General features: G+C 63.2%; 2 protein-coding genes across 2 annotated transcripts in view; one reads left to right on the top strand and one right to left on the bottom strand.

Moving 5' to 3' along the window:
- Positions 1-12,946, bottom strand: part of LOC310909195 (dedicator of cytokinesis protein 2-like) — a 44,100-nt gene that overhangs the window by 14,378 nt on the left and 16,776 nt on the right. The gene's annotated exons all lie outside the window — the stretch shown is intronic.
- Positions 4,124-11,380, top strand: LOC310909197 (uncharacterized protein; the record flags this gene model as incomplete). Its single annotated transcript, XM_083860792.1, has 3 exons — positions 4,124-5,592; positions 7,845-7,919; positions 10,690-11,380. 3 exons carry the CDS (start codon positions 4,124-4,126, stop codon positions 10,916-10,918), a joined length of 1,773 nt encoding a protein of 590 aa, XP_083716918.1. The 3' UTR covers positions 10,919-11,380.

Here is a 12,946-nt window from a genome sequence, read left to right as displayed (position 1 = left end):
AGACGTGTTACTCCACAAAGGCATTACTTTGTGAGCAGAGCCAGGTCATTCACTTCTCTGTGGTTCCAGGAGAACCTGACTTCCTCTCTCATAAATCTCATCTCCTGGCTTCCTGTGTCCTGAGGAGAAGATTTATGTGTCTGATCCATTTTTTTACCTCTTCCACGGCATTACTGGCAAAGGTGAGGGAGAGGAGAGGTGGAGAAAGGGCTGAAGCTGGCAGGTAACTTTCCAGGGTGAGACAGGGCTCTGACCTCTGAGGTCAGCCCTGCACCATCAGAGATGTGTCCCATGATGCAAAACCAGCAGGTTTGGTGCCTCCTACTCACAAAATTCACCACCCATCAGCGCTGGCCAGAGAAACCCAGTGCTGGGGCTCTCTAAGGGGTGTCCATGAGAAGAGATTCCTGATGCTTCCTCAGCTCCTGGGGTTACTCAGAGGAGGAGAAATCATTCCCAACTGTGTGAGCATCCAGCAGAACCCACTGCTGCAGAACTCATAGCACCCACTGTGTTACAGTTGAGTCACCTTCTTTCACCTGCACATCACTGATGTGACCTGATGTCTCACCTTATCCATGTGCCTGGAATTCCCATAGGAAACAGGAGAAAAACACTCAGACCTGTAAAAATTGCTGAGATGGAGGGTCCACCACTGTGCAAAACCTTTCCAAGCTGTTCCTGTGCCAGCTGGCCTCACTTTTTAAGGAAGTTGCTTCTCCGACCTGCCAACACGCATTTCCAGCTGCTGAGTGGAGCTTGGAGCTGCCACCCAGAGCCCCATCCTGCACAGCTTCTGCTCTGTGCCCCTTTGCCAGCCTCTGTACTGGCCTTTTTTCCTTCCTTGCTCTTCATTTCCTCCCCTTTCCTCAGTTTCCCTCCGTGGTCAGGGCCACGGGATGGCTACGAGCAGAGACGTGCTGGTTAGCTGCTTTTAATCCACTTAATGTGTGCCACTTTGCTTTGGGATCATCCTGCTTTCTTCTCCTTGAAATGTCAAATGCCTCACAGAAATCCGAGCCTGCTTCGCCGAGGCTTTTACCTCCACTGACCAAACTTGGAACCTCATCAAGCCCGGCAGCAAATGGGTTTGATGAGCCGTGTTCTCCTCGGCCCCGCGCTGACTGGCGTGGCTGGTTCATGCTGCTGTCCTTCAGAGGGGATCAGTCAAGCACCAAACCCATTCCCTGGACAATTCCAGCCCACCTGAATTCCCCAGAACACCATGCCAGGGCTCTGTGGCTCTCTGTCCCACCCATGGGCTCTCCTGAGGTCGCTGACCACTCTAAGGAGGACCCCAGTGTCCGGCAGGGCACATCAGAGTGGAGCAGCAGGGCTGCTGCTGTGGCCTCAGGAGGTTGTGCAGGTCTCTCCTGGAGGGAGGAGTGACCACAGCCCTGGGGTGCTGTTGGAGCAGACCTTGGGAGGGGCTGTGGTGGGCTCAGGGCCTTGGAGGGGCTCCAGCAGCCTCAGGATTGAGGCACTGAGCTCCATTGCCCAGTAAATTTGTTTGAAGGGTGGCTGGGACGTGCTGGTGTGGCTGGGTGCCAGGTGCATCTGAGATGTCCTTTGGAGCCATCAGCAGAGTGGGTTCCTCAGGTTCAGGGACAGCCCAGGAGAGTCCATCAGACAGGGCAGCACCATCCTGATCCTGTACCACAACGGGACTCGTTATCCATGCCCGGAGGTGCTGATGTGCTGCAAACAGAGCCCGAGCATGGCACTAAATCCAACCACAGCACAAAGAAAACGCAGGGATGCGTGGGAGGGTCCTGGCGTGGGTGTTTGACATCCTCAGAACTGTTCCCAAACGGAGTTGCCTCCATGTATAATTTATAGGCTTCCCTTTGTCCTTGTGGCTCGTCTCTGATCTCCCGGCGCTTCGGGAAGGCCGAGGGTGCTCCGGCGAGGCCCCGCTGAGCGACAGCGCCGCGTTTGCTGCGTCGGCAGGGGAACGGCCTCGTCCCGAGCTGCGCCAGCCACAGCTCGGTGAGAGCATCACAGGGCTGGTCCTGCTCTTCACACGGCGCTCCTGCCCCGTGCTCAGCCCTTGGAGCCGTTCCCAGCACTCTCAGCCCCACATCCCCATTAAAGACATATCCAGAGCAGGCTGGCCACACTCAGGCTCCTCTGGAGTGCTCAGCTCCAGCACGGAGATGTGGCCAGCAGGTCCCTCTGCCCTCGGCGTGTTGCCCTCCCTGGCACGGCCTCTGGATGCTGCCAGGAGCACCAAGCTCTGGGCACCGGCACAAGGAGAAAGGTGACCCCACGGGGCCTCAGGGGTGGCTCAGGGTGGCCGCGGATGTCCCTGCAGGCTCTGCCCAGGCTCAGGAGGGGCGCGGTGATGCAGGGAGCGAGGACGGGCGCCTCTGGCTCCAGCCCCAGCCAGCTCGCTCCTCTCCGCCTGTTGCTGTCCATACTAACGAGGAGCCCCATCCCATCGCTCGTCTCGTCCTGCCTCGCAGACATCTCCGGGTGTCTGGGCACGGCTCCAAGCTCGGGAAAGGCTGGGAGGCGCGTGGAGCAGCATCCCGACGAACACGGAGCGGGGCGTGCGGGGCCGGGGTGGGCGCAGGGAAGGGCTGGGAGATTTCCCCCTGCTCCGCTGGGTCAGTGCTCGGTGCCGGCGGGGCGGGCACGGGGCACCCGCACACAGCGCTGGAACTTTGGTTGTGCCGGCACTGGGGACTCCGGGCTGCTGTGCTGAGTCAGCGCTTCGTGCCAGCAGGAACAAGGCAAGGCAGGGAGGGGGCCGGGGGTGTCTGAGCCGCTGGGGCGGGGACCACAGAGATGGGACACGGGACACGGTGTGGTGCGGCAAAGCCGAACCGCTGCTCGCTGCGGCTGGAATATCTGTCTTTGGCTGCATCCCAAAACGAGCCGACGGCCTCCCCAGCACCCCGGGACAGCCCAGCAGAGCTCCCGGTGTGCCCCGTGCTCCCGGTGCCCCGGCAGTGGGATGGGCCGGCCCAGTGGGCAGAGGCAGGGCCAGGTGCCCAGGGGGCACCTCTGGGACAGTTCGCCTTGCAGGTGTGGGCCGGAGGAGCCCTGCAGGGATGGGAACAACGGCAGGGACCAGGATGGTGGCAGGGATGAGGATACAGCTGGCTGCAATCCCCCCTGTGACCCCGGGTCCTGCCCCTGTGCCGCCTGTGAAGTGCCGCTGGTGTCAGTGACAACCTCCTGCTGTTCTCATGGACCTGAAGCAGCTCTGAAGCCACTGTCTCACCCCTGCTCACAGAGCTGCTCCCCCATCCCTGCAGCCCAACCAGCACCTCTTGGGTGCCCAGTCCGGCCACAACCACACAGGACGTGATGTCCCCTGTGTCCATCTGGCCGTGCCTCACTGGTGATGGGTGCCCTGTGTCACTCTGGCCATGCCCAAGGCAGGATGTCCCAGGCTGGACGGGCGCCCCACGCCTTGTCCATCACTCTCAGAGCTGGTGCCCGTGTACGGCGGGTGTTCCACGTCTGTCCATCCGTCTGTCCGCCCCTGACAGGAGCCCCTGGTCCCTGCCCTGCCCTCCCGCTGCCCCACGCACGAGGCACCAGCCCCGGCCGAGGCAGAGCTATTTTTAACAGCCGCTTCTGCTTGATTTGAGCTGTGAACTCGGAACGTGTTTATGCTAAAGGGCTTTCTTTTCCCTTCTCCCTTTGTGCTGAGGAGGCAGCGCCGCAGATCAAAGCCTGTCTCTTCGCGTTTGGTGATGCTGGGCTGGGAAGGAGCCGAGGCGGGAGAGGCCGGCACTTCCACGGGGACACTCGTGTCCTCGGGGGGCGGCGGTGGCGCGGCCGGCTCTGACGCACCTCTCTTTGTCCCCGCAGGTCCGGGAGCCATGGGCGGGCACGGCCGGCAGCGGGCGGCCCGCAGCGGGCGGCCCTGAGCCCGGGAGGCTGCGGCGGGACGATGGGCTGCGGGAGCGGGCGGGGAGCCGCGGAGCCGGGCAGGGCTGTCGGGGCGGGGAGCCGGGGGCTGTAGGGCCGGGCGGAGGGCAGCATGCCCGGCGGCCCCTCGCCCACCTCCCGCCCAGCATCCCCCGTCCGTGGCGGCGCGGGATGAGGCTGCCAGCCGGCCCAGCAGCTCCGGGGACTGCTGCAGCCCAGGGCTCCGCGGCCCCGAGCCATGGTCAGCCGCGAGCCCGTGCCCGGCCCGGCCCCCGCCGGCGAGGGCGGCCAGGAGAAAGCCATGACGGTGCGCTCGGTGCTGCTCAACCGCGACTCGCCCGACATCGAGAGCCGCCTCAAGCGCCGGCGCAACCGCACGCAGCAGGTCCGCTTCAAGGACCTGGTGGAGGCCGGCGCGGGGCGGGCGGACAGTCCCCCCCCCGGCCCCGGTCACAACACCCCACGTGCCTCGCCGCCCCCCAGGGCCCCCCCTGAGCCGGCGGCTCTCCGTGCCTCGCGGCGCAGCTGGCCCCAGGCGCAGCCGGGCTCGCTGACGCTGCCCATGCCCAGGAAGGCGTGCATGAGCACCGCCATCCAGACCTCCCCCAGCCTCCAGAAGCCCTTCCCGGCCCCCCAGCCCCGCAGCAAAAGCGTCTGCGACGTGGCGGAGGATGCGGTCCCGCCCGCCGCGGCCAACGCCCGGTGCCCGGGAGCGGCCGTGGCCACCGTGGCCAGTTGGGCCGTGTCCCCGCGGGCCCCCGGCGGCCTCTCCAGCCGTGACCACCCCGCGGGCCTCGCCCAGCAGGCCAAGGTGCGCCGCACGCCGCCACCGCCACCACCCCGGGACCCCCCTCCCCCTTACCAGGGCACGGCCCGCTGCGCCCCTCCGGTGCAAAGCTGCACCCCCGAGCCCTGCCCGACACCCCCGGCCTGCGCCCAGCTCCGCGGGAGCCCCCGGGGCAGCCACGGGGTCACCCCCCGCCCGGCCTCGGTGCCCTGCGGTCAGTCCCGGCCTCCCCCTGAGCAGCGGGGGCTCGGCCGGAGCGACTCGGAGCGGAGCCTGCCCCGCCCGGGGCCCCCCTGCCAGCCCTCCCCGCACCGCCGGCAGCCCGTCCCCGCCACGGACACCCAGAGCGTCCGCCAGCCACCTCAGGGCAACCCCCCGCGGGACCCCCCGCCACCCCAGCACCAGCTCTGCGCCGCGCTCTGGGGGGGACCCTGCTGCGCCTCGCCGGCCCCCGCCCCGCCAGCGCCGGGCTGGCACAGCTCGGCCACCGCCACGCCGGACAAAACACCAGCTGCCCCCGGCACCTGCAGCCGGCTCCGCGCCGCAGAGCCCGGGCATGGCTGGGCAGGGCCCGAGGGGCCCAGGGAACCGCCGTCCGCAGCCCAAAAGGGCTCTGGCGTGGGGACAAAAGCGGCCGGGTGGGCAGAGGAGGCCCCCCGGCACGGACAGCCGGACACGCTGCACCACGTCCAGGACCTTCTGCAGCTGGTGGTGGTGGCCAAAGCGCCGGTGGGACCACCAGCCAGGGATGAGGACGCCCGGACATCTCAGGGAGAGGGCCCCCGGGGGCCCGGGGAGCAGGGGGACCTGCATTCCCAGCTGCAGTCCCTGGAAGGGGTGCTGGAGACCAGCCAACAAACCATCCGGGTGCTGCTGGATGTCATCCAGGACCTGGAGAAGAAGGAGGCGCAGCGGGATGGGTGAGTAGGAGGGGACAGAGTGGGACTGTGGGGACAATGTCCCTGTCGGCTGGGGATGTAGGATTTGGGATCCTGACAGAGATTTGGATGTTGCTGCCTCCTGAAGGTGTTTCCCTCTGAGAAACTCAGAGCTGCTGTCCATGTGTGTGTGGCTCCATGTCTCAGTGCAAGGTCTCAGGTGCCCAGGGTGCCTTCCCCGTGCCCAGGGATGGGTGCAGGGGTGCAGGTCTGGGGGATGAGGGGGTGCTGGGCCCCTGCCCGGCTCTGGAGCAGCTGATTTGGTCACTGGGAGTGAGGATCTGGAATGTCACATCCCAACAGCAGGGTTAGCCAGGCACCACATCCCTGTGCCCCATCCATGGAGGTACCTCTGGCACAAATCCAGTGGATGGTCCCCCCGTGATGGGTGTGGCTGCATCCCGGGGAGGTGCCCAGCACCCCCATCCTGCCCAGGACCCGCTCTGAGGAGCAGGGTGTTCCCCAGGCCAGAGTTCCTCGGCCTCCCAGGCAGATTTGCCAAATGGAGCAAGGTGTTCCAGGACAGCCCACGATGACCTTAAGCTGAAATGCTCCAAAATCATCTCACACGAGGGCAAACAGCAAACCCCCAAGAGGTGCCGGTCCTGGCATCCTCCTGTAAAATCTCTGGGGCTTGTTCCTCATGCCCAAAATTCCCATCCAAGACTGATCCATCCATCAAATCAGATGGTTCTGGCTGTGAGTGAAGCACAGGGAACAGTGTCCCTGTGTCACCCCTGGAGCACTGTCAGTGAGGAGGGACCCCTCAGGGGTCCAGGACACCTTAATTAAGACCTCAACTCCATTTACTGTTACAGACAAACAAGCAAACAAGATGCTCAGAGATAGGAAATGGAGGGACAGGAAATCACATAAAACATTATCCTGGTGTCCTTATGCTGCAGAACAGCACAGCCTCGTTTGCCACAGGTCAGATTTCAGGTGCCCACTGCGCACCAGAGCACAGCCACCAGCCCTGAGACATCCTGGCATCGACCACCAGCAACATCCCACAAAAATTTATAGATATAAAACATGAAAGACTATCCCAGGATGAGCTCTCCCAGCTAAGGGGGGCTGTTGTACAGTGCCAGAGCTGCAGGCACACACACATAAGTGTACCACACATATATATATATATATATAAAAGGCCTCATGATCTAATTCAGGTGCTGGCAGAATAAATCCCCATTGCAATGTGTAATTTGGTGCATTAACAGACCCAGTTTCTGAGGGCTAAGAACAACCCTGGTCAAGGTCGAGTAACAGGAGGAAAATTTTGACAGGGAAATGTGATGCGTATGTGGGACACTTTCTTTCAGCTGTACCCTCAAAATCCACAGCCCTGATGGGGAAATGGAGACATGGAGAAGGGGTCCCAAAGGGAATCCCAAGAGCATTCACAGGGCTCCTTTTGGACAGAGCAGAATGAGCAGGGACCAGCAGGGAGCACCTGCCAGCAGTGCTGGTGTGCAGGAGGACTCCAGTACAGCCTTTGGGATCAGGATGTCTCAGGGTTGGGGTCTGGCACCAGCAGCAGAGACATGTGGGGTCTTTTCTCCCTTATGTGGAGAGGGAGGAGGATGCAGCAGCATGAGCTGAGCCTGGGCAGGAATCAGCTTAATCCAAGTCCTGTGCACCTTCCTGGAGGAGGAGAAGGATGCTCTGGTACAAAAGCATCAAAAAGATAAATTCCGAGTCTGGCGTAGGCTGGAGATTAGTCTGGAGCATCTCCCTGTGCCCATCTGCCAGGGCACTGCTGTGCCAGGGCACTGCCATGTGTGGGGAGATGTGTGGGGGCTGCAGGCGTGGGAACCCTTGGGATGAGGATTGGGATGGGGAAAGGAGGGGAGGACACAACGGAAAAGGTTTGGAGATGCCACTGTGCCCAGCACTGGTTCACTCCAATCAGAGAAATCTGCCGAGCCAAGAGACACCTGGCTTGGTATTAACTGGGATCACATGGAAGGAGAAGGGCTGGGATCCCAGAGAGGAAAGGGAGTGGGATTTAGGGAGGAGAGGAGATGGATCCCAGAGAGGAAGAGGAGCTGCGATTCAGAAGAAAAGCTGAGATACAGGGAGAAGAGGGTCTGAATCCCAGGGAGAAAAGGAGCTGGGAGCCAGGGAGGAGAATCCTGGCTGCTGGGGTGGGAGCACCAGGGGGACCAGGAGCAGCAGAGAACTCAGGCAGACTCAGACCGGGTCTCCAAGCTCACGGCACATCTCTGTCACAGGCGACACTCGTACCGGACGGGGCAGGACATCGCCAACTGCGGGACCTGCCGGGACTGTGCCTGCATCATCTACAGGTGAGGGCCAGCCCTGGCTCCCAGCATCCCGCGGGTTCTGCTTCCCTGCACTCCTAAATTTCTCCACCGGCTGGGAGGCAGGAGGGAGGGTGACAGTCAAACCTGCCCCTCCTGTCCCCGTGTTGGGGGGCACCGCACACAGACCACTCTTGGGTGTCTGGGCTGTCACTTGGGCTGGGTCAGTCCCTTCCTGCCCACGGGGAGCAGCTCCTGCTCCCAGGATCAGTCAGGGTGATCTCCCTGGAGGAGCAGCATCTGGAAGGGGGCTGCTCTGGCAGGGTGGCAGAGCATTTATCTCCTGTAACAGCAATCTATCGGGGAAGCCTCGCTAGCGGCTGGTGCGTGGGCTCGCTCCAAATCCAGGCTGCATCCTGTTGTCCCTGTGCCAGCTCTGCACAGATGCTGCAGATGGGTTCCTGCCCCTCGCTATAGTTTGGGAACACAGGGCCTGGGCTCTGCTTCCCAGCGTTGGCTTTGGGCCAGGGCGTGGAAGCCCCTTCCTCTGCTGTGCCATCAGCTCAGATCCCATTTGGTGTGTGGGAAAAGGCATCTCAGGCCCTCCCAGCATTGTCTTTGGGGGAACTGGGAGGATTGCAGTTCTGCTAAAGCTTTCTGCCCTTCTGGGCACCCCTGGGTGTCCTTCTGTCCCTCTGGCCGTCCCCTCTGCAGTGCAGGTGGCTGGCCAGGTGTGTTCCTGTTTTGCTAATTTGTTAATTAGGCCGATGCTGTTAGCACTGGGATGTGTAGGACACGGTGAGCTGGTCCCAAGCCATGATCACCATGGTGCCACTGCCCCACCATGCTCTGTGAGCACTGTGTCCCCTCTCCTCAGGGCACCTCAGACCAGGAGTGCCCAGCTGGTGTCCCCTGGTGTCCCTGTGCTCAGCAGTGGTGCTGCCTCAGCGCTCCTGCTCCCCACACTGTCCCCCTTGCTCCACACTCCCCTGCTGCAGCTCTTGGGGGACTTCAGGCTAATTAGGCCTGACGAGCCTGTCTCCACGCAGCACAGCAGTGGCACAGATGTCACATCTGGGGGAGGTGGCTCCCCGGAATTGCCAGGTTCCCCCTGGAGCCTCGCTGTGGGATGAAGAGAGGCTCTGGGGGGACACAGGGTGAGGGAGCAGGGGCAGCACCCCCAGCACCAGCCCCCCGGGCATGGCCCATGGAGGGGATCAGGCCTGCCTGTCCCTGTCCCATCTTAGGGCCCCACAGCAGTGCCAACCCCTCCCTGTGTCACTGCAGGGGAGTTGAGCTCCCTCCTTGCACTTCCCCTCTCGTTACGGCCTGCACCCCTCACCCATTTTTCTAGAAACGCCTGGGACACTCCTTGTCCTCACCAGGGGAGGTGACAGGAGGTGACAGGAGGTGTCAGCAGGCCAGGGGGCTGGTGGGGGCTCCCCGTGTGCAGAGTGGCCAAGCCACGTGCAGCGTTCCCAGGCACACTCGGCCAGCACCTCACTGATCCGATGGGACGTGGCTGGTGTGAGGAGATTGACGTGTTTTCCGTGTGAGGGAACATCGCAGCACGTGGCTGCCAGCAGCCAGCCTGCACCACAGGGTGCTGCAGGGACACCGGGGGCTGCAGGGGACACCGGAGGCTGCAGGGGACACCCGGGGCTGTGGGGATACCAGAGGCTGCGGGGACACCGAGGGCTGTAGGGGACACCGGGGGCTGTGGGGACACCAGGGACACTGTGGGCACAGCAAGGGCTGGAGGGGACAGCAACAGCTGCAGGCATCTGGACCTGTGGGGACACTGTGGACTCCAGCACTGGCAGGAAACCTGAGAGGTGTGGTGGGAGGCACAGTCCCCCTCACCCACCCAGACCAGGGACACCCTAATTCCTGGCTCGTCAGCTGTGTGATGGGCAGCAACAGAGCCTTGGATGCCCCCTCCACTTCCCGATGCTGCAGCTGTCCTGGGATGCAAAACCCCTCTCCAGGGGGCTCATCGCTCACAGGGGTCCCACAGACCCCTGGCTCACCCCACCACCTCAGCACTGGTCCCTATCCAGGCCAGTGTCCAGCTCCTGCCGGCCACACACAAAGCCATGGGGTTGGATACAGAGCATGGAGCAAAAGGATGGGGCAGGGGAGGCAGCTGTGAAGGAGCCACCCAAAAAGACCCTGGACCATGAGGTCCGGCTCATACTGGTCTGTCCCTCTGGCAGAAGGGAGGCTGGGACACTCCATCAGGATGAGGCGAATGTTTGGGAGGGATCCAGCCCTTGACCCCCCTCACAGCCCACAGGGAGGATGGGCAGGGGCTGTCTGAAGGCACACGCAGCAGGATGTCCCCTCACAGGGGTGCCCAGTGACCCCAGGAAGTCTGGCTGTGTCCCTGTGCCACCTTGGGAGGGCAGCAGGGCTCAGGGCTGGGAGATGTGCCCTGGGTGGATGAGCTCCCTTGGGACTTGTTTGGGACACTAAGCTCCTTGGGGGCTGTGCTGGGGACCCTGAGCTCCCCGAGGGCTGTGCTGGGGACCCTGAGCTCCCTGGGGCTGTGCTGGGGACACTGAGCTCCCTGGGGGCTGTGTTTGGGGTGCCAGGGGCTGTAGCAGACGGGGCTCTGGCAAGTGGAGGGCTGTGGCAGGTGGGGGACAGTGACAAGGGATGCCTGGGGCTGTGGCAGGTGGGGGACAGCGACAAGGGGATGCCTGGGGCTGTGGCAGGTGGGGGACAGCGACAAGGGGATGCCTGGGGCTGTGACAGGTGGGGGGGCTGTGACAAGGGGATGCCACGCTGCCCCTCTGACACTGTCCCCTCGCAGCGTGGAGCACGATTTCCGACAGCAGGAAGGCCGCTTCCAGCGGGTGCTGAGCCACATCGAGGGCGACACGGGGCCGAGCTCCCCCCCGACGGCGCTGGGGGCGGCGGGGGTGGCGCTGGGGGCGGCGGGGACCCCCTCACCGCCCAGGCAGGAGCCGTCGCCCGTGTCGAGGCTGCCGGCAAAGCTGGACGTGAAGAAATCCCGGCGCAAATGTTTCTGGTTCCTGTGAGCGCGGGGGCACCGTCCCAGCACTGACCCCCTGCCCATCTCTCCTCCGTCCCTCCCTCCCACGGTAGGGTTTGGGTAGCACCAGCTTTTCTATTTTTAACCATTCCGTTGAAGGCGGGGAGCTCGGGTGTGGGAACGGCGAGGGGAGCAGCGGCTGTATTTAAGGAGAATTCAATAAATTCCACGGAGACGCTATTTTTGTTACATCCTCTCCCGCCTGTGCGCTTCTGTTCTGGAGGAGGATGAGAGTGAGGAGGGGGGCAGAGGCTCTTTTTTTTTTTTTTTTTTTTTTTTTTTTTCTGGATTTTCCCTCTGTTTGGGGTTCCCTGAGGTGCCCCAGGCTCAAATCCGTGCCCATCCCTGCTCACCCATCTCTCCCACTGCTTCCTGCAGAGAACTGAGAACTCCAAGGATTTCCACTGGTCAGAGACAGTGGGAAATGGCCTGGAGAAGAGCCCTGTCCCCAGAATCCCTGGACTGGGCAGGGATCTCATGGGTGGGGAAGATGCACAGGCTGTTTATAGGGAGGCAGGAATGAGGAGCTCAAATATCCCAGCCTGTGTGGGGCTGCCACGAGAGGGAAAACTCGGCATCCCAGGATCCCAGAGCACACCCTGAGCAGTGCCCGTGGTGGGAGCAGCCACAGCTCTCCCGGCAGGGCCATTTCCTCAGGAAGGGGGACATCATCCAAAAAGCAGTGGCCACCCCCGGGGTGGGCAGGTTTGGCACCAGTTGGTGCTCACACCGCAGCCCCCCCAAAGCAGGAGGTGCAGACAGTGTTAAACCCCATCCCCAGGGACACAACTCCCTTCTCGCCCAGCAGCAGCGGGATGGATGGAGGAACTCTGTCCTCGTGCGGCCACACGTATTTTTGGTCCCTTCAGCCCTTCCCAACAGCTGGAGCTGCTGGGGCAGCCTGGGCTGAGGGTCTGGGAGCCCCGAGTGAGGGCAGGGGCTGCGGCACAGGAAAGGATCCCTCCCCGCTGCCCTGGGCTGCACTGCACCCCCTCAATCCCCCTTCCCGCTGCCCTGGGCTGCACTGCACCCCCTCAATCTCCCTCCCCGCTGCCCTGGGCTGCACTGCACAACCCTCAATCCCCCTCCCCGCTGCCCTGGGCTGCACTGCACCCCCTCAATCCCCCTCCTCGCTGCCCTGGGCTGCACTGCACCCCCTCAATCCCCCTCCCCGCTGCCCTGGGTCGCACTGCACCCCCTCAATCCCCCTCCCCGCTGCCCTGGGCTGCACTGCACAACCCTCAATCCCCCTCTCCGCTGCCCTGGGCTGCACTGCACAACCCTCAATCCCCCTCTCCGCTGCCCTGGGCCGCACTGCACCCCCTCAATCCCCCTCCCCGCCCCCGCTCCCATCATTGCCCGCCGCTTTTTCGGCTCCGGCTGCCCCAGGCCCTGAGTCACAGAGCTTGGGAACGAGGGCGAAAAGAAGGATGGAGCCCCAGTGCGACCCCGAATGAATCTCCCGTCTGAGTCACGGCTGAATCACAGCCCGGCGCTGAGATCGCGGCACGGCCCCGGCGGCAGAGCTGCCCACACCTCCCCGGGCACGGCGCACACGGCAATTCCCCGCTCCGAGCTTGCAGAGCACACACCAGCACAGCTCAGAGCCCACCCTCGGACGCCGTACAGCTCCTGGGTTTGCCACCACGGCCCCAGAGAAGATCCCAAGCCCCCAGTGCCCCTGGCTCTGTCCCCTCCCATCGCTGCTCCCTTCCCGGGTGTCCAGCTCCTCACACACGTTCTTGGCATGTAAAACTGCACCGGTTCACTGGGTTCAGCTGCTTGTTTTCCAGATAATGCAGCCCGAACCCTTCACTGCTCCCAAAGCAACTTTTCCTCTTCCCTCCACCCACTCCCCTCTACTCTCTGGCTGCTCCTGCTTTCCCCCTGCATTCCCCTGGGCACATCCCTGACATCCAGCCCCATCCTGCTGGGTTCTGGCAGCAGGGCCAGCGAGGAGCAGAGCCAGGGACACACACCCAGAGCCCCAAACCAGCCACCCCTCGTGCCTGTC

This window comes from Zosterops lateralis, assembly GCF_965231275.1.
Source record: "Zosterops lateralis genome assembly, chromosome: 5".
Taxonomy (NCBI): Eukaryota; Metazoa; Chordata; class Aves; order Passeriformes; family Zosteropidae; genus Zosterops; species Zosterops lateralis.
This window is presented reverse-complemented; position numbering and strand designations above follow the sequence as displayed.